Source organism: Dermacentor andersoni, chromosome 5, assembly GCF_023375885.2.
Source record: "Dermacentor andersoni chromosome 5, qqDerAnde1_hic_scaffold, whole genome shotgun sequence".
NCBI classification, from domain to species: domain Eukaryota; kingdom Metazoa; phylum Arthropoda; class Arachnida; order Ixodida; family Ixodidae; genus Dermacentor; species Dermacentor andersoni.
The window spans coordinates 161,702,980-161,721,235 of NC_092818.1; the positions used below are offsets into that span (position 1 = coordinate 161,702,980).

At 44.3% G+C, this 18,256-nt stretch overlaps 2 protein-coding genes across 4 annotated transcripts in view; both read right to left on the reverse strand.

The window, feature by feature from the left end:
- LOC126531516 (uncharacterized) overlaps positions 1 to 1,138 on the reverse strand; it is a 59,741-nt gene extending 58,603 nt beyond the window's left edge. For both annotated transcript variants that reach the window (XM_055071222.1, XM_050179060.2), the window contains exon 1: positions 751 to 1,138. The gene's annotated coding sequence lies outside the window, so the exon portion shown is untranslated. The remainder of the gene's footprint in view (positions 1 to 750) is intronic.
- A 10,194-nt stretch (positions 1,139 to 11,332) lies between these two features.
- The window catches only part of LOC126531521 (synaptic vesicle glycoprotein 2C-like), a 232,776-nt gene continuing 225,852 nt past the window's right edge, over positions 11,333 to 18,256 (reverse strand). For both annotated transcript variants that reach the window (XM_050179066.3, XM_055071223.2), the window contains exons 14-15: positions 16,696 to 16,855; positions 11,333 to 16,099 (exon numbers count right to left, since the gene is read on the reverse strand). In XM_050179066.3, the coding sequence (XP_050035023.1) occupies positions 15,919 to 16,099; positions 16,696 to 16,855 (341 nt within the window). In that variant the 3' untranslated portion in view covers positions 11,333 to 15,918. The remainder of the gene's footprint in view (positions 16,100 to 16,695; positions 16,856 to 18,256) is intronic.

Below are 18,256 nucleotides of genomic sequence, written 5' to 3' on the forward strand. Positions count from 1 at the left end.
ACGGGCGGAAAATGTATGAGTGGATATTACGCACCGACCAGCCGCCGCTGGTGCACCGAAAGTAAAAACAAAAACAAGGCCGCACGCACACACGCGATGGCGCGACGAAACTAAAACCGCAGAAGCGAAAATGCGCTCAGTTCGGACAGCGTCGCGAGCACCACATGTCGGCATGAGTGTGCCCGTCCAAGCGGCAAACCAGCTCCAGGCTACCCGCGAATGAGTCAGGCAGCGGAGTGGTAATGTCAAACGGTCGCAGTTGGCAGCAGCCAAACAAGCACGCAACCCCCACCTTCCCTTCCTCTCCTCTCGATAAGGTTACTATGTGCTACCGTCGTTCGCGTCGCGCGCACTACCAACATCACACACGGTCTCTAACCCTCCGCCTTTATCGCCACCACAGCAATCAATAAACGGACCGAGAACAAGCTCGGCGCCGACAATCCAGTCGGCGTTGATACTTCGATGCACTTAAGCGATTACGCGTTCGCACTCTTACATTAACGCCAAATCACTGTTTACGTTTTAGCGGACCCCCAAAACACAAAGCAGACACCCCATGCAACGCGCTCAAGACGAAGCCTGATGCTGTCACTGCAACTCGGCTCGACGAAATTTGAGAAGCAGGCTGCGGAGGTAATCTCCATTAATACGTAATATAGGCCTACTTATAAATGCTTCGCTTAAACAGCTTAAGCCTATTCATACGTAGACTTAGAAATGAAGCAAGATTTCACTCGTGTCTCGTACCTCGGACATAGCTGGGCTTCTGGTCTCATCGGATTCACGTCGGAGTTCAGCCAAGGCGCCTGGATGAGCAGCGAATCGCGCACTTCACATGAAGGTGAAATTAATCGGTGTCAAATTAACACACAACACCTGGGCCTAAAGTGATACTACTACGAGGTCAAAATCTGCGGATCAAAAGCAAAAGCGCGACCGCCAAGCACAGCACGCAGAGGGCCAAACATGGCGTAGAAAATTCCTCTCGTTGGTGTCTGGACGACTTGTTTGACACTCGTCACAGATCCCACCGAACTGTCTTCACACGGGAAAACAAATGGATTAAACAGAATCTTGTTTGCTACTCTTTCGCGTACATCATATTCAACCGCAAAAACATGGCTCGTTTACCCACAATACCCTGCGGTTTTACTCTAGAACGAAGGGTTGTTTTTGGTCTCCCATAATGCATTGCATTGTCGGCAGCCAACGCGGAGCTGCTGACAAGAGTAGGTAACTCGTGGCACCAACGCAACAGGCCGTGTAGGATCTTGTAGCTCATTTTGCGAGCCCTTTCCAGCGCAGTAGTTGGGGACGGTGGAGTTGACGTTGCTTGTCGTCCTGTGCAGATCTACTTGAGGTCCGTGTAGCGCCCTCATACAAAGGTAAAATGCTGTCAGAGTTGTTTCATGGTTTGAATTGTTGAAAAATAGCCGAAACTTTTGTTGACGATTAGCTAAATTTTGCGTTAATATTGAGTTCACCTCGCCCTTTAAGGGAGAGATGAAAAGGTCACCCACATTCGACGACCGACTGTTTTCAACGACTGCGGTTCCTCACGTTATATTTGTGTTTCGTCGTTCTTTACCTTCTTAGGTTTCCTTGCTTTTGCACATCACTGGTCGATTTTTCTTGCAGAAAGCCATGGATCAGGTTATGGCATTCATCGACCCGTTCAAGCAACTGTCAAAGGACTCCATCAGGCTCATCAAGCGCTGCACGAAGCCGGACCGCAAAGGTAAATCACGCTTTCTACAAACTTGGATCTACCCGGTAACTTCAGAATGTGGGGCACTGAAAATAAAATCGTTTTGTTGACTGTGTTTTGCAAAGAAGAAAATCCTAAATTCCCTGTAACTGCAGCGAAGTCATTGAGATATAACTATGACCCTCGTGTAGGACGTGGTAAAATCCGTTACAGCTAACAGCTGGCGTCAATATGACAATTCTCCACACTGTCGGGGCCCTTGCTCTGGATAAGCTGCACTTGTTCGATTGAGGTCCGGTTCCAGGAAGTCGCTGCGGTGGCCTAGTGGCTATGGCGTTTTGCTGCTGAGCACGAGGTAGCGGGTTTGTATCCCGACCATGGCCACCACATTATCCCAGAAATATGCATTAAATGAAGCAATTTTGCGTGTCTTAGTGTGTGTTTTGTTTGCATCGATTAATTTGCATAACATTTTTTTTTTTTCCACCACAGAGTTCCAAAAAATCGCCATGGCTACTGCCATTGGCTTTGCCATCATGGGATTTATTGGATTTTTTGTCAAGCTAATACACATCCCCATCAACAACATCATCGTGTAAGTAACACACATTACCACAAGCATAGTTTGTTATTGATAAGCATGTAAAAACCAAAAGGCTTCCTTATGTCTGAACTGTGCATGCTGTTCAATACTGAGGGCATGCTATGAGCATCCGTGGTGTTTCTGGCAGAAGCACTGATCACACAGCTATGGTGGCTAGAGGGGTGTTGTCAGCATAAGAGTGCTGGTGAGGCAACATTTGTTCAGGATGATGCTGCTGACTCGCCTCTGCCACGAGGATTTCGCTGCAGCATGAGGTGCCTTCTCGCTTTGCGACGTCTGGCACCCAATATGCATTTCCGGAATAATTTTCAGGACTAGGCAAATTTAGCACATCCAGTTGGACTTTTATACCACTGTCATTCTGTCACCTAGCTTTAGCTTTGTGTGCAGTTCAATGCTTATTAACCGCTGAGGTGCACTATGGAGAACTTTCAGATGAAAACAGAGAAATTTGGCACCGATTCTAGACATATTTTAAAAAAACATTTATTATCAATAAAGTGACTCACAGAATGGTATGCACAATGTTAATAACGCTGAAACAAACAATATGACAACATGCAGTGCAACTTCAATGTATAACGAAGGTACAAACTGGGAAACGGCACAGGCACAGTGCAAACAGTAGTATTTTGTCAGGTGGGAAGTTCTTACTTATGTGCAGAGGTACAGCAAACACGCAAGGAATATGAGAAAAGAATAAACGAAACAAGAAAACTGCAAATTATACAGGTGAAAGTGAGACATAAAATCACACAAAAGAACATAGAAATCAGTAACATGTTCTATGTATGAAGAGATGCACTATATAGAGCGACATTAAATGCATGTTTCATGCGCACTAGCAGAACTTTCTTTAACATCAGTGGGAATGCATTGCACTGATCTCTCAACGTTTCCCATTTTGTAACAAAGAAAAAAAAAACTTAGTCGTGCCAACCTAATAGCAGTTAATTTATGGTCAATGCACTTCATGTCCTCTCTTTTCCCGCCGAGATTCCTACTCGAGCGCTGACACTGGCGGATAGGGGCCTTTCAAGGGGTCAATCCTCGTGGTCTGTCACATAGACGCAAAAGTAAGGCAGGCGAAACGCAGTTCGCTGACAGCAGTTCAGACCAGTTGCAACGATGTGTGCTCGACGCTTGCATGCCGGAATGCAGAAAGGGGTAACAATTTCCGGATTCTCACTCAAACTGCAGGATAATCATATTCAGATGAGTCTCCAGAGCCTAGCATGCAAAAGAACAATACTCCCCAGGTAAGCAAGATGCAGGTCATGGACACTTGTATGAACTGGGTGCAACTACGCTTGGTGCTCGCACATTGAGCCAGAGGGTGTCTGCTTAAGGCATCTCAGAGGCGACAAGTGCACCACCTATCCTCGTGAAAAAAAAATGGCCCACCCTTGTACACGATGCAGCTGCCTGATGCTGACACCTCCCTCTCTAGCCACTATAACACAGCTTTACAGGAAATAAACTGAATATAGAGGGGAAATTGTTGCCGGACAAAATTACCTCCGAATAGCTCTAACGGTCTTAAGAGCAGTTGTGTAAGAGCAAAGCCCCATGTAGTAAAAGTGTACCAGAATACTGGAAAGTATGCCTTGCATGGGTGGAGAGCGGGCCTTTTCTGCAATAACTCTGCAAGGTGGCGCTGTCCGCAGCAGGTGTGCTCAAAATACTTCATTGGCATCTTTTGCGAATTACTTGAAGACGAAATAAATGTTTGGCTGCGATACGTGGGTGTTCTCTTACAAGTTTATTCAGCAATGCGTACATTCACATGGTACTTCGTAGGTGAATCTCGCTGCACGGTGTTGTATTAAATGCAACTTGCGCTTCACACTCGAAGCAAGATGCACACGTGGAAATAGGGATTGTGTAGTGTTTTTATGAAACATTTTTATGTAACAATTAATATCGGTGCTTCATAATGTGAAAATTGAGGAATAAGCTGGAGAAACAAAAATGTTCGTACACTTGTACGTGAAACTTGAGACAAAGCTCAAGCAAGACTGTCTGCAGAAGCAGAAAAAACACGAACATGGGAATGTTGCCAAAATTATCATTTAGTCATTTACCTCGTACGTACAAATGTGTATAATAAGTGAAGAAAGATGTGAGCAGAGATTATAGAACATGATCTAAACAGATCAGATGGTGCATTGCTATACCTCTTGTTAACTTCGTTGTTTGTTTCCTGCCAACCTCCTTATGATTTCTTCTCTCACTGTAAGTGAGCTCCATCTGGCCCATTAAAACAAGTTGGTTATAGGTGTTCTCTGGTTAAAACGCTACAAACGAACCTGACACTTGGCCTGTCACATGCAGCCATGTGGTGATGAAACTGGTGCAGGTAAACAGACGTGCCAATTATGGCTTCCAAATTTATAGATGTGATAATCTGCACTAAAGCAAGGGGGAATTGTATAGACCTGAAACTTGTATGATGGGTGAGAGGGAGGGACAGGAAATCTTGAAGCACATCCAGATAAAGTTACCTTCCTGACACACACATACACAAAAAAAAAGAAAAACAAATGAAAGATCACATAAACCTTTGCATTAGCGGGAGTGAGTTTTTTGTATTGTGCATAGCTCGCATGTTTTAACACTTCTATGCTTTATAAAAATATCTTCAAAGTCGGACATACTTATTGCATTGATCTTTCTTTTGCTAAAAATGCTATGTAAATACTACAATCACACTTAGCAGTTCTAAAGGCTATATGATGGATAGCGATGGCCGCTATAGTCAAACTCCTGAGACTGCAGGAGCAGCAAGCGCATGGGAGAGCAGACATGATGTAGCACGCCTGTTGCAAACAGCACCCTCTGTAATTGTCATCACTATGACTCTGACTGTATCTTGGCTCCGTTCAGTTGCGTCGCCAATGGAATTACTACAGTTGACTCCCATTAATTCTAGTTGACCAGATTCCTCAGGCACTAAAGTTGGAAGAGGGCGGGGGTGCACCCGAGATGAAAACAATATTCAACATTTATTCCATGTTTCATTTACATGAATGGGAAGCTCTTTTGCAAGCTCTAGAGTTAATTTTCGCTTGCATTTCGGCATTATTCAAGAAAACATGCATGGCAAGCAAAACAGCATGAAGACAGCTTGATCAGAGTGGCATGAAGACAGCTTGATCAGAGTGCTTTGGCTTGACTGTGGCTGGTTAGCCAGTGCATTGAGAAGTCCACTCTAACTAGGTGGAGAAAATTTGAGAGCCGTATGCGGTCCTCCGTGCAACCTTAAAACAATTCAGAAAGAGCCATTCACTTGCCCTCGCATGATTGATCAGAACGGTGTTTTTGTTGACAAAAGTGCCGTTCTGATCGATCACACGAAGACAGTCAAACAGTTCACTTTCCAAACTGTTATAAGACCGTACCATAGGTGCTGCTGCCTCACGTCAGGCAGTGTTTTGCTTTGCTGCCTGCCTCTCGAATCTCATTGGAGGCGGTGCCACCATGTCCAACAACACAAACAGCCGATTTGGCACCACAGGTAGGCAGGCGTTTTGGGACCACCCAGGGTGCGGAGAGGTCAAAGAGGGACAAAACACCATTCCAAATGTAAGCTGTGGGACAGTGGAACCACTGCAGTAAATGTGGCATGTGTCTCGCCTACATGAGGGTGTCTGGTCGAATTAACAAACGGCGCCAAGGACTACTTTGGTAGAGCATTGCAATAGCTATACATGTCATCATCAATTAGTAGCCCACAAGCCTCAACACTGGTCGGCACTGACAAAATCCTCAGAAGAGGCATTACTCGGGCAACAGTACAAGTTCTCGTCACTGCAGGACATGTTGCTGTTGTCACCTAGAGAAGCAGTCACATGCCGTCTGCTGAATTTTTCGCATTTGCAAGTTTTTAGTAAACCATGTGCGCATGAGGGGGTGTAGGTGAGCATCATTCAGGGTCTGATTGATCGTAGCCACATGCTTTTGAATACAAACTAAATGAGTTTTTGTTCCATGGCAATGTTGGGTCCTTGCTGGGACTTCCAAGTGTATTCGAATTAAAGCAAGAAAGATGAACCTACTGATGTCAAATTAATGGGACTCGACTTTACTCTATAGTATAGATAAATCTTGTAATTTTTGTATGTCAAGGTATATAGATTCACTGCCAATTACTGCCCTGATGATGAAGTGGCACCTTTTCCTTTGAAGCGGGTGGTAGTGACTGATTTGCATGATAGTAAAAATAAATACAATTTACATTTATTACAATGCCATCTGTGATAGTTTGTATGCTGAGGAGTCCAACAGCATCGTTTGTCTGTTCTTGACATTGCATAATTGTTTCAGTGTAAATAAGGAAACTTAATATGTAATTTCTTGCTTTGTCTACAAAGTGAATTCGATCAGAAATAATTGACTTGCTGTCAATTTCGTCTGGATTAATTATATATAGAGAATCAGCCCATTTCATAATAGCAGCATTGCGTGGCTTTCAGCATGCTTTATTCACATTAAGGTTCTTATTTCGAGTGTCTGAAACAATTTTCATTGCTTTTTTCAGGGGTTCCTAAGAAGTTGGAAGATCTGCACCTACCTCGACCCCTTGTATAAAAATGTCCCACAGTGCCCTTCTAATAAATGAGAACGCATTTTTCTTTTTAAATTGTATGAAAGCAGTGCTCTTACATTTGACGATGGTGGTTGCATTCTGATTGGGTAAGGATGCAAAAACTTAGAGACGTACATGTTTGGGATAGTTGGTGGTTCATTCTAAGTGTGTGTACAGCACAAGACTAAATGTAGACAGCCCGTGTTGTTTCTTGTCACTGTCTGTTTAGCCTTTCCCTCTTAAGCATGTTCAGGATGCAAGAACACTTCTGTACTACTGCAGTTTTACTATTACCCAAGAAAGTGAAGGCTACTCGCTGTGGTGGCGCAGTGGCCATGGCATTGTAATGCTACATATGATGTTGCAAGTTTTATTCCCATTTGCATTTTGATGGGAGTGAAACGCAATAATTCTTGTGTATTTAGGTTCAGGTGCACATTGAAGAACCCCAGGCGATCAAAATTAATCCAAAGCTCTGCACTACAGTGTCTTCTTATAGTCTATTTGCTGCTTTTGGGCGTTAAACACCGTACTTTGGATTTTGATAGGAAGACCAAACTTGACATTCAAAATTTTGTGTTCCAACCGGAATGCCAATGGGACGATGCAATCTACTAATTCTTATTTACTCTCAAACACCTAATTAGCTCTGGACACTGCTAAAAGTTCATGACATAGGGAACTGGTGTGGGTATTCAAAGGCAGCATTGCAACTTGTCTTGTTTGTGCCCTTTCTATCTTGCTAATGTGCTGCTTACTATATAGCTGACTTGTTTGGTATTATAGAAGTTTGCTAGTCTGACACTCCTTTAGTGTCCTCATTAAGCAACCATCAATTATCACCAATACATAGCAGTTTTTTTTTATTAATATTAGCCTTATTGTGTATTCAGTGCAATACATTCTCTTAATATAGAAATGCGCAACAATTAAGTATTTGAAGCTACAGTTATACAATACAGAGCAGTTGTGAATTAACAGAGCTGAATGATGCCTGATGGGGCATTGAAGAGTAACACTAAATAAATGTGTTATGCATCAAATGGCCCTGCCAACAGGTTGTTGCACAAGGGGCGGGTTGTTACATTTCATATGTGACGTTTTCAATGGAATGTCGTGGAATGAGGCAGGCTGAAGTGGTGCATAACGTTGGCAGGAAGTCTTATGATGTCTACATGCTGAAGGTAGGTAGGTTACTTTAGGATGGCTGATGTGCAATGTCGTGTGTCAGTTTGATGATGTAATAATTGTGCTCAGAAAGGTTGAACTTATGAAAGGTGCATCATCATCGGTCTGGTTATGTCCACTGCAGGGCAAAGACCTCTCCCATTCTTCTCCAACTACCGCTGTCATGTACTAACTGTGGCCATGTTGTCCCTGCAAACTTTTTATCTCATCCGCCCACCTAACTTACTGCCGCCCCCTGCTACGCTTCCCGTCTCTTGGTATCCAGTCCGTAACCCTTAATGACCATCTGTTATCTTCCCTCCTCATTACATGCCCTGCCCATGCCCATTTCTATTTTCTTGATTTCAACAACGATGTCATTAACTCGCGTTTGTTCCCTCACCCAATCTGCTCTCTTCTTATGCCTTAACATTTATGATAGGTAGCGAGGCACTTGAAGTGGTAAAGGAATACATCTACTTAGGGCAGGTAGTAAATGCACCAACTTACCTGTGCCAGGGGGCGATGGGTATCCACATATCGAGGGCTTCTGGCATTTGAGTTTGCAAGCCTCTCAGTTGGTTAGAATGTGTGGTGGCAAATCTTTTTTCAAGCTTGTCAAGTTGCAGTGCAGCAGTCATAATCTGAACATACTACTACGTAAAAGGTGCTTTTGTCCTATTTTTTCCTTTGCTATGAATGTGGTACGTTTAGTCTTTCTGTCAGCCTACGAGCGCACTTTATCATTTTCACATATAAAGATTTTGCTGTGCGGTTGACTGAAGTTCCAGAGACCATAGCAATGCCCCTTTCTCACGTGTAGAAAATCATGTAGACAATGCAAAACGTTTAGTTTTAGTTTAGTCATCGTGTTCAGGCTCACGACGGAGGGCTTCGGACCTGGTATATATTCGTCTATTTGCGCACACATCAGTTGTAAAAGCCACAGGAGGGCGCACTCCCCATTAAAGCAATGGCTGCTGAAATGTCATACCAAAAGTCCGTTCCTTGCAGTTTAAATAGTGCATCATCTCTGTAGCACGTGCACAAAGCAGGTGATGAACTTCGACTCGGTGAAAAAATATCTAGTGGCTTATTGCAAATATGAAGGGGAAAAGATTGAAAATGTTATGGGCATCGTAAATGCCTCATTTTTCAGCGTACACCTGAACTGTCACACATGAAGTAACAATGTAGGACATGGGTATATATAAAAATGCAAGAAAGAAGCGAAATGAATACGACCAGATGTAAAATTAACTGTCGTGGTGGGGGCAATGAAGTTGGGTCAATGTAACGATCCCTTATTAAGGAGGCAGAGTAATGCCTTGTAAAGAAACAGAGGCCACGTTAATTGATACTACTCTGCTCGCAATTGGTAGACCGTGTTGACGAAAGGCAATAGGTTGGCTTGAGGAGGAGAAGAAGGGTTATAGTATGAAAGCAGTGACAACGATGCTGATGTGTGGCGTAGATGGGGACTCCTTCAAAATGCGAGACTTGAAGTTGTCGACATAAAAGGGTAAAATTGTCATTCACCTGATACCAGCACAAAGCTTGTCTTCACTGCTGACGAAGACATCTTGTCATCAAGGGTTGTTGAAGACTGGTCCCCTTGTTAATAATGTTGGCTCCAGCATAAAGCTTCTCTCGTTTGGCAACTCTTGGATCACTTCGTGTAGATTTGAGCAATTCTGGCTCTTTTCATTTTCATAATTTATAGAAAAATATCGGTATTTGGTTATTCTACAGATATCATCATTATGAGCAGCCCATTTTATGTCCACTACAGGACGAAGGCCTCTCCCTGCGATCTCCAATTGCCCCTGTCCTGCGCCAACTGATTCCAACTAGAGCCCGCGAACTTCCTAATTTCATCGCCCCACCTAGTCTTTTGCTGTCCGCGACTGCACTTCCCTTCTCTAGGTAGCCATTCTGTAACCCTAATGGTCCAGCAGATATTGTCAAGCTTTTTCTCCTGTTATTCTAGGGCGTGATTTCTTTGTTAAAGTTAACTAGTCTACTTTCATAAAGTGGAGCTACTGTGTCAGCTTGCATAGCCTGAGGTACACGGTACAAGCAAGCGGGCAAGTTAAGTGCACTTACGGAGAGTGCACTTCGGTACCTTGAGTCACACTTTAGGCAACGCGCTTCTTAACGGGAAAACAGAGTGCACTCGCAGTAAAAACAAAATGGTGACAGACTAAGAGCGCGTTTTTTAAAGATGTAAATTAACAAGAGAAAGCTGCTAAAAAGCGATTGTTTTAAGAAGAATTATATATAAAAACAAACTTCATCTATTTGTCTCAACAAAAAACGAAGAAGTTTTATTATAAGTGTGTTGCAAGTCAATGCTGGCCAAGACGAATGCCTAGCCAATCCAAAACAACATGGCGGTGTGCGGCAGTTGTCATGCTCATAATCCTGCTTGAACAGAATATGAGCAAGTATATATGAGCAAAGACGGCAAGTTCGATATTTAGCTACACTGAAAAATGCCACGCACACGGTTCAAAGCACGACCGGCGTGGTCAGCACGCTTTCACACCAAAATAAACACGAACTGAATGAGCATGGCGGCACCGCAATGCCGCATCATTCTGGCGCCGTTAGTTGCGTACATGATAAAATTCGTTTCTTTATTGTGCTGTTTCGCTTCTCGCTAAACACAAATTATATTGTTAAAAGCTGCTCAATAACTGAAATGAACATTTGTGTCCTTTTTCTATGCATTACATTTTGCGTCGTTGAAAGCGTTGGTGGCGAGGCTAGGCACTCCTTTAAACCGTTGGCGGCGAGGCTACGCACTCGGCCAGCAAAGTGCATACCGTGAACGTACTCCGACTTGAGTGCACTCATATGAGAGTACACTCCGCTGCGACGTTAAGATTTTGGAAAGTGCACTTAAAAATCGAGTGCACTCACCGTAAGTGCACTTAACTTGCCCGCTTGACAGGGGTATAAAAAAAAAAAAACACTCAATTACAGCTATGTTGATAAATAGACAAAGCTAAACTGGCTTTATTGCTTTGGTGTAGGGAAGTGACCTTTTCCACCTCGTGCGGTAATGATTTGGGATTACAAAATGTAGATGTGAACCTTTTCGGGGGGGTAGGGGGTGGATTTGCAGGTGGAACATGAGGCTGCAATCATTGCAAAGATAAATGCAGTACATCGTAATGTACTGATGTTTTGGAATGTCCCAACCCCAATTTATGTGCTGTAACATGCAGCGGCAAGAAATGAGACGAACGCAGCCACATCTGTCCTAAATAATATGCAATCATTTCTTTTAATACACTAACCATGTACAGCAGGATATGTACGGATGTGCGTATACACACATGTGCAGCAAATGTCAAAGGTGTGCGTGATCCTTTGATTTCCTTTCTTTTTTCTGGTTCTTTGTTTCTGTGCAAAGACAATGTTGTAATTATGCAAACTATACGTTACAGCAACAGTCACAAAACATGGCACGGGAACCAACTAAGCACTACTCAACAACTTTGCACCACGTACCAGGACAGATGCAGAGGGACACCATTGGGGTAGCTTTTTTGTTTTTCTCTTTGGTAATTACATCAGAACCTTCACGAACAATGTGGCCAAAAATTCATGTTGGTGATGGGAAATGACATTAACATGCAATGCTCAGCCATGCCGAATGCTTTGCCTCCGGGCATCTACACCACGAACACCAAGCACAATCAACGCATGAAAATATACGTGTCTTATTTACATACCGGAGACAGAACATTTACGCACAAGACCGAGCTGTGAGAGCACACACACACGAGTCCTGTGGGGTTGAAATAGCATTGTGTGCTATAGAGTGAGCAGTATTTTAGAGAGATTTTGTACAACACCCCAAAGCAGGAAGGTCATGTAATGCTTGTTATTTAGTTTCTTCAATATATCTTGCCATCTTCCCTTTAATGCATTAGAAGCTATGCTGGTCAGTGAGGAAAGGAATACTGGACCTACTAGAGAAGTGGCTTCCAAATCTCCTGTTTACTGGGCCTATTTGCTACTTGTTGCATGGTTGTGCTACCTTCATCTACTTGGTGCTATGAGAACTGTCATTCACTGCAGTAAAGTGGAATTTGAAACTTGACCGGTTGAGATGCTTCGACTAAAGTAGATGTCTTTTTTTCTGTCTTCAACATGACTTGCCAAGAGAAAGGTATTGCCTTCTGTGCACTTGATTAAGAATGTTGTTGATGTGTTGAGCATATGCGGCCATGAATGAGTGGTAAACATGAATAAAAATCATTGTTGCTCACTGCTGTAATAACTAGAGCTTGCTTCTTTGACGCAAGAAGAGCTTCGAAGGCTGCGTCACCCAGTGTTCAAAAAGCACAATACATTGTTCATGTAGCCTATGCGTCGCACTCTGTCAAGTTGCAGGGCTTGTATGTCAAACATGATGATCGTCCTGCCCGTGCCGTTAACATAGGAATGTCAACTGTCCTACGCTTTGATTTCAGTGTTCCCGCGCAGCTCGGCAGGTGGTTGGAGCAGATATCAGTTTAGATAAGTTATTGGCATGGCCGCATCATTATGCGCTCTCCTCGAAGAGCGCAGTGTAGTCATACTTTCAGCAGCAGTGCGAAAAAGCAGAGACTCTTGAGGCGGACATTGTCATATTAAAGGTATGCCTAATCAGCTGATGAGATGTCACCTAAAGATCCGTATGCCCGTGGTATAACCGCGACTTAAAACGCCACATGAGCATTAAAATCACTTCTTGGTATTTTTCTTTTTCCCAGATCACTATCTGCAGGGTCAGTGCCTATTAAGAACAGCCAACCCATGAAAGTTAAATGTGACGTATGCTTGTAAAAGCGTGGAAACAGACAACAGAAGGGAAGGAGGACAAAGGGTCGTTCGGCAGTATAGCAAGACTATTTGAAGCACAGTGTATCCGTATATGTTCCAACTAGGTAGGACAACAGTATGTCAACAACTTTGATATTCAACAGCGTTTGTAATAACATTACAGCTCATATTGCCATACTCAGACCTAGCTGTTGCTGTCGCGAACTTCGGTGACAGCTTGTGCTGAGGAGAGGATTCCCAAGGGTGGGACAACAGCTGGAGGATGAGTTCCATCAAGCAGTCCGCCCGGCAGGGTGTATTCAGCGGGAACGGTTAGAAAACTTGGGTAGAAAGAAAGTTATGCTCGGATTTGCAGTTGCTTTATAGCGTCACTCTTAAGGGAAACATTTTCATTGTTGGCGATTCAATAGGTGCCAAAGCATTTCAACTTATCTCAGCTGTAGACCTTAAGGTGTTGCAGAAGGATTGCCAACAGGACTAGTTAAGGTGTAATAGGAAAAAAAAGTGTGAACGAGACAGAGGACATAAAAAAAAAAAGGACGAAGGAAGTGCATTTGTGTCATTATCCTTTCTTTATCTCTGTCACACTCGTACTCTTTTATGTTGAGACTAACTTATGCTGGAAAATGGTAGCCTTAATCCATTAAAAAAAAAAAAAAAACTGTCACTAGAGTAGACGATAAGAGGTATCCCCAGGCGCGAGAGGCTGAGCTTGAGACAGTGTTTTAGACTTTGTTATATAACGGGGACACACATCAATGTCATGCTTCTTCGCATGATCACGCACCTGATTCACTGATGCCAGCTGTGCCTTTACTCTATTGTCACGTTGCTGTGGAGCAGGGTGTAGGCAATTGAATTGAGAGTAAGTTAATCGAAATAAGAAGTGCGTCAAGAGGTTCTCGACTAAGCTAGACGTGACTCACGCAGTCGTATACGTCGCTATGATATGTAACTTCCTTCAAAGATATGTCCTATTCGACATCAACGTCGCATTTTCTGTAGGGTCTTGTGGCTACCCACTGAACGCATTATTTGCCTAGCTATACTCCGTCTCTTTCACAAATATCTTAATTCAGCACTTTGTGACAATATGGGCAGCCCAATAGAATTAAAAATGTTAACACATCGCGCGCACTTTTCTTTTTTTGTCATCAAGATTGGCCCAAGTTTGTGCGTAACACCTCTCGGATCTGTTACCAAGGTGACGTAAGTGTAACATCTCTAAACAGCAAGACATGACACCTTTCTTAGTGCATCTCGAGTCACGTTCATAACGAGCACTTCTCAAAGACAAATATCTCAACAAACATTCTGCTACTGCCACTTGTATCTACGGGAAGAGCAATGAGGGCATGCGTCAACACCTGCCTGTAGAATCTTGTCATCATCGGCGGACTTGTATTACACGAGCAAATATAGCATTTATTGTGTCATTCGTTCCTAAGTTCGCTAAGTCGAGGCCATCGATTTGCTCACGCAGCGGACGCGCTGCGGTCAACATCAAAAAAGTGCAGCTGAGCGAACATCGCACAAGCGGACAGCGCGCCATATACAGCGCCATCATCGTTATCTATTGTCGCGGCCGCAGTTCCACCCGTGATCACAGCTTAGCGGCTGAGAACACCTTCTCTGTCATCAGCGTGAACATGTGCATGATAAGATAGCAAGAATAAGCAGCCATTCAAGCGCCGTAATTCACACTCTTCCGTATGAGTCCTTCGTGCGCTATGCGTAACGAAAAGGTGCCGTACAGCGCCGAACTCGATTCCTCTTAGAAAGTGTGAGAATTAGTGTACACAAGGTGGCCAGTGTACACTACATTCGCTCATCCAAGAAATAGCGTCGCTGGTACTGTTCGCACACAAAACCCGAACTAAGCATGGGCCATTAAAAAAGAAAATAAAAAAAGGAAATGGCTTCGGTTCTCTTGAACGCAAATCCGAGTGGTTCCGCAACGTCTGCTATTCATAAACCTTCCTATTGTCACGAAAGACACATGATGCATAAGTGAGTGCTACGAAATTCAGAAACTGCTTTTAGCCATTGACTTTAATATAAGTTCTAGATGGACCAGTGCCGTGCGCTGACGTGGTGCCATGCGCGGGTTCAAGCGGGTCCATTATTAGAAAGCATCCTGCGATCGTCACCTGTCATAGCGCGGTGCACCGGTTTAAGCTCAAAGAACAGCACCTTATATATTGTCTGGTTTCAGCCTAGAAGGCAAAGACACACGTAATGGGTAGCGCTGTCGCCACAGCAACGTGATGAAAGCGGCTGCTAATCGTGCTCCAGCAGCGCTGGGACCAAACCCTCCACGTCTAGCTGACTGGCACTGCGCCTTACATTTTTCGCTGGAGAAAAGCTACCGTCTCGGTGCAAGGATGTGCCTGCTCGAGGATCACAGACTAAATCGCGCGAATCTGCGCTTCATCACAACACACTGCCGATCGCTGCGGTCTATGCAACCACGCAGCGTTGAGCATACATGCCGGACCGCTTCTTCAGCCATTCGTGCTATGCATCCGGACTTGCTGCAGACGGAGCTTCCGGTGTGGTCGGAAAATGTTCATTCCTGTTACCTTCTCTTGACGTCAGATAGGTCTATAGTCCGAGAGCAAACCGGAACGACGCAGTAGACAAGTTCACGCGCAAATAAGGTCACAGAAGTAGGTAAATAAATAAATAAATAAATAAATAAATAATCGTACGAAAGAAGGCTAACTGAATGTGCCTTTCTTCAATACGCTTTGTCACGGCCGGGGGCACTGTCCTTGCAAGAACCGCGTCACCTCAGGCTTCTCGGCTATGCCGCACGAACCTCCACCCCTGGTCAGATCGTAGGCCAGGTTCATGTGTCGTTTGCACGGTCGTTAGTGGACGTTGCTTGGCTGCTGCATGACCTCGTCCTCTTGCACGAGCGGGGAGGAAGGCGCTGCAGGCATTTACTTTGACTTCTCATCGTCGTGGGCGGGGGCCCGGCACGGTCTCGAAGGTGCATCAGGGCGCTCACATGAGCACGTCCCTGGTCTCGGGCAAGCGCAACGATGCCAGACAACCGACCAGCAGCACTGCTGCTGTGGTCAGGATGGGCACTGAGCGATTCATGCTGATGAAATAGCCGAAAGTCAGGCTGCCCAGGAGTGCCGCCAGGCGGCTGGCCGCACTCAGGAAGCCGTACGCCGTGCTTCTGCAAATGGGCAGTAGGACAGACACCAGTGTATTAGGAAGAGTGTATACCACGAGATTTTTAGTGCACGCTCTTTATCCACATCCGACAAACAAGTCGAGAACCACCTTTGATTGAATCAAGACAGGTGGCAGCATTTTGTGTGGTGGCGGCCCTTGCGGTATGCGGAGCTCCCTGAGACTCGACGAAACATTCCGACAATTGCAAGACGGTGGAGTATGACAAGACGTTGAAGGAGGGATATTCATTGTGTATAAAACAACATTAAGAAAACATGGGGCTAGAAAAAGGACGCCAAGTAACCGTCAGTGTGGTGGTAGGGGTGTGGGTGACGAACAGGCGGAGGATGGGTGCAGTGAGCTAAAGGCGAACAAAAGTAGCAAACACTTCTATGAGAATCAGTTTACATTGCGCGTAAATGGTGAACAAGGTAAATGCTCAGGACTGACACGATGCGTAACAAAAATTCAAACAAAATGCTGTATGATTCATTTCCCAAGCAGAAAGCAGCAAATATACTCGTTTGCTATGTAGGAAAGCGGACGTGTTCGCACGTCTAACAGTATTCAAGCGCTTCGAAAAGTCTGTATTTTTACCTGAGTGTGGCTGGATAGGATTCTGTGGTTGCGACGTCTACTGCGTTCCACGCAGAAATGGAAACGAAGTTGAAGATGGCTTGAAATGTGATCACAGAGGACCGTGCCATTGACAGCCACACAAGCAGAATGCTCGCACTTGAGAGAAAGAGAGAGATTCCTACAGAAGTAGAGAGGAGAACAGAGAGGGAGATAGTGAATTAGATGACAGGACTACAATTATTTTAAGAAGGAAGAAGTGCCCCAAGAATTAAACAAAGACAGGCAAAAACTCGCCGTTGTTCAATTAAAACAAAAAAAGAAGAAGCTTTTCTCAACTGCTTCAGAATGCAAAACTAACAGAATAAATTGTTAACAGCTGGCGCATTTCTCTGAATTAATCTGTTATGTGTGATCATTGGAAGCCCGTGCAGTGGCAAAAGGCACGCATCGAAACATGAGGAAATACGTGGTTCTTCGAGCCGCCAAGGCGTCATGAGAAACATTTTTCACGTACTTCTAACTGAAATGTTACTGTGGCTTTCTTTATTTACGATAGCGTTATAGTCGAGGCATCGTTTCGCTAGAACTAAAAACGATTTTTTTTTATAAGGCTGTAATCTTTCGGCCCACATTTCCATGCTAACGCACCCAAAAAGTGAACTGTATTGTAAACGAACCCGAAGCCAAAATACATGAGGCGCCTTGCATTTCCACGTGTACCTGCAAACCATTTTAACTCAAAAAGTGGTGTTGATGCCGTCCGATAGCACACGAATGAAAAAAATAAAAAAGGGAAACCAAAGCCCGACTTGGATACTAAGTGCCAGTGAGAATCTGTATGCCAGCAAGAACGAATGACATGTGCTTATCATGACGTGACCTTTTCTCTCAGTCTTTCACCTCACGCACGTGTGACGCGTATCCTTTTCCCGACACCAGTGGCTCTTAAGATGTGAACCCTATGAATTTCTAGGTACTAAGTGTAGGAAGTTGTGGCAGGGAAACCTGTCACATGGTGAGCTTCAAAACAGATGACGTTCATACGTTACGAATACTGTGGAGGGCTGCTTTGTCGCGGTCAAGTATACGGTCCGCTGGGCCTGTATAGAATACCCAATTATCTAAGAGGGCCTCAACATATTAAACGGCAAGGTCAGAAAACTTCAGAATATGTGTGTTTTGTAAAGTATACTTCACCGTAGACACATGTGCCACAGGAGAAGCCGCACTACGGCGAAGTTCGTACATTTACGATTGTACAGCCTATCATAGATATCTCAATGCCTGTCAGCCGTTGTCGGCAATGGCCGGCTGGCCTTTTCTTTTCTTGCGACATGGTGTACAGTCAACCACAAAAATTTACGGACCGCGGAATCAGAGAAAAAAGCTTAATATATCCGCAGCCTCGGAACTCAGCCTGGTGTACGGATTTCCAGCCTGTACTAGCACATGCAAACAACGTGGTGTTGCACATTTTTAATGGTTACGGTCACAAAATGCTCGGAAATTTTGTGGTCGAATGAGCGCATGTACAAATCCCCTTCAGGAAGAGATCCATACTTTGTATCTAAAAACGTGC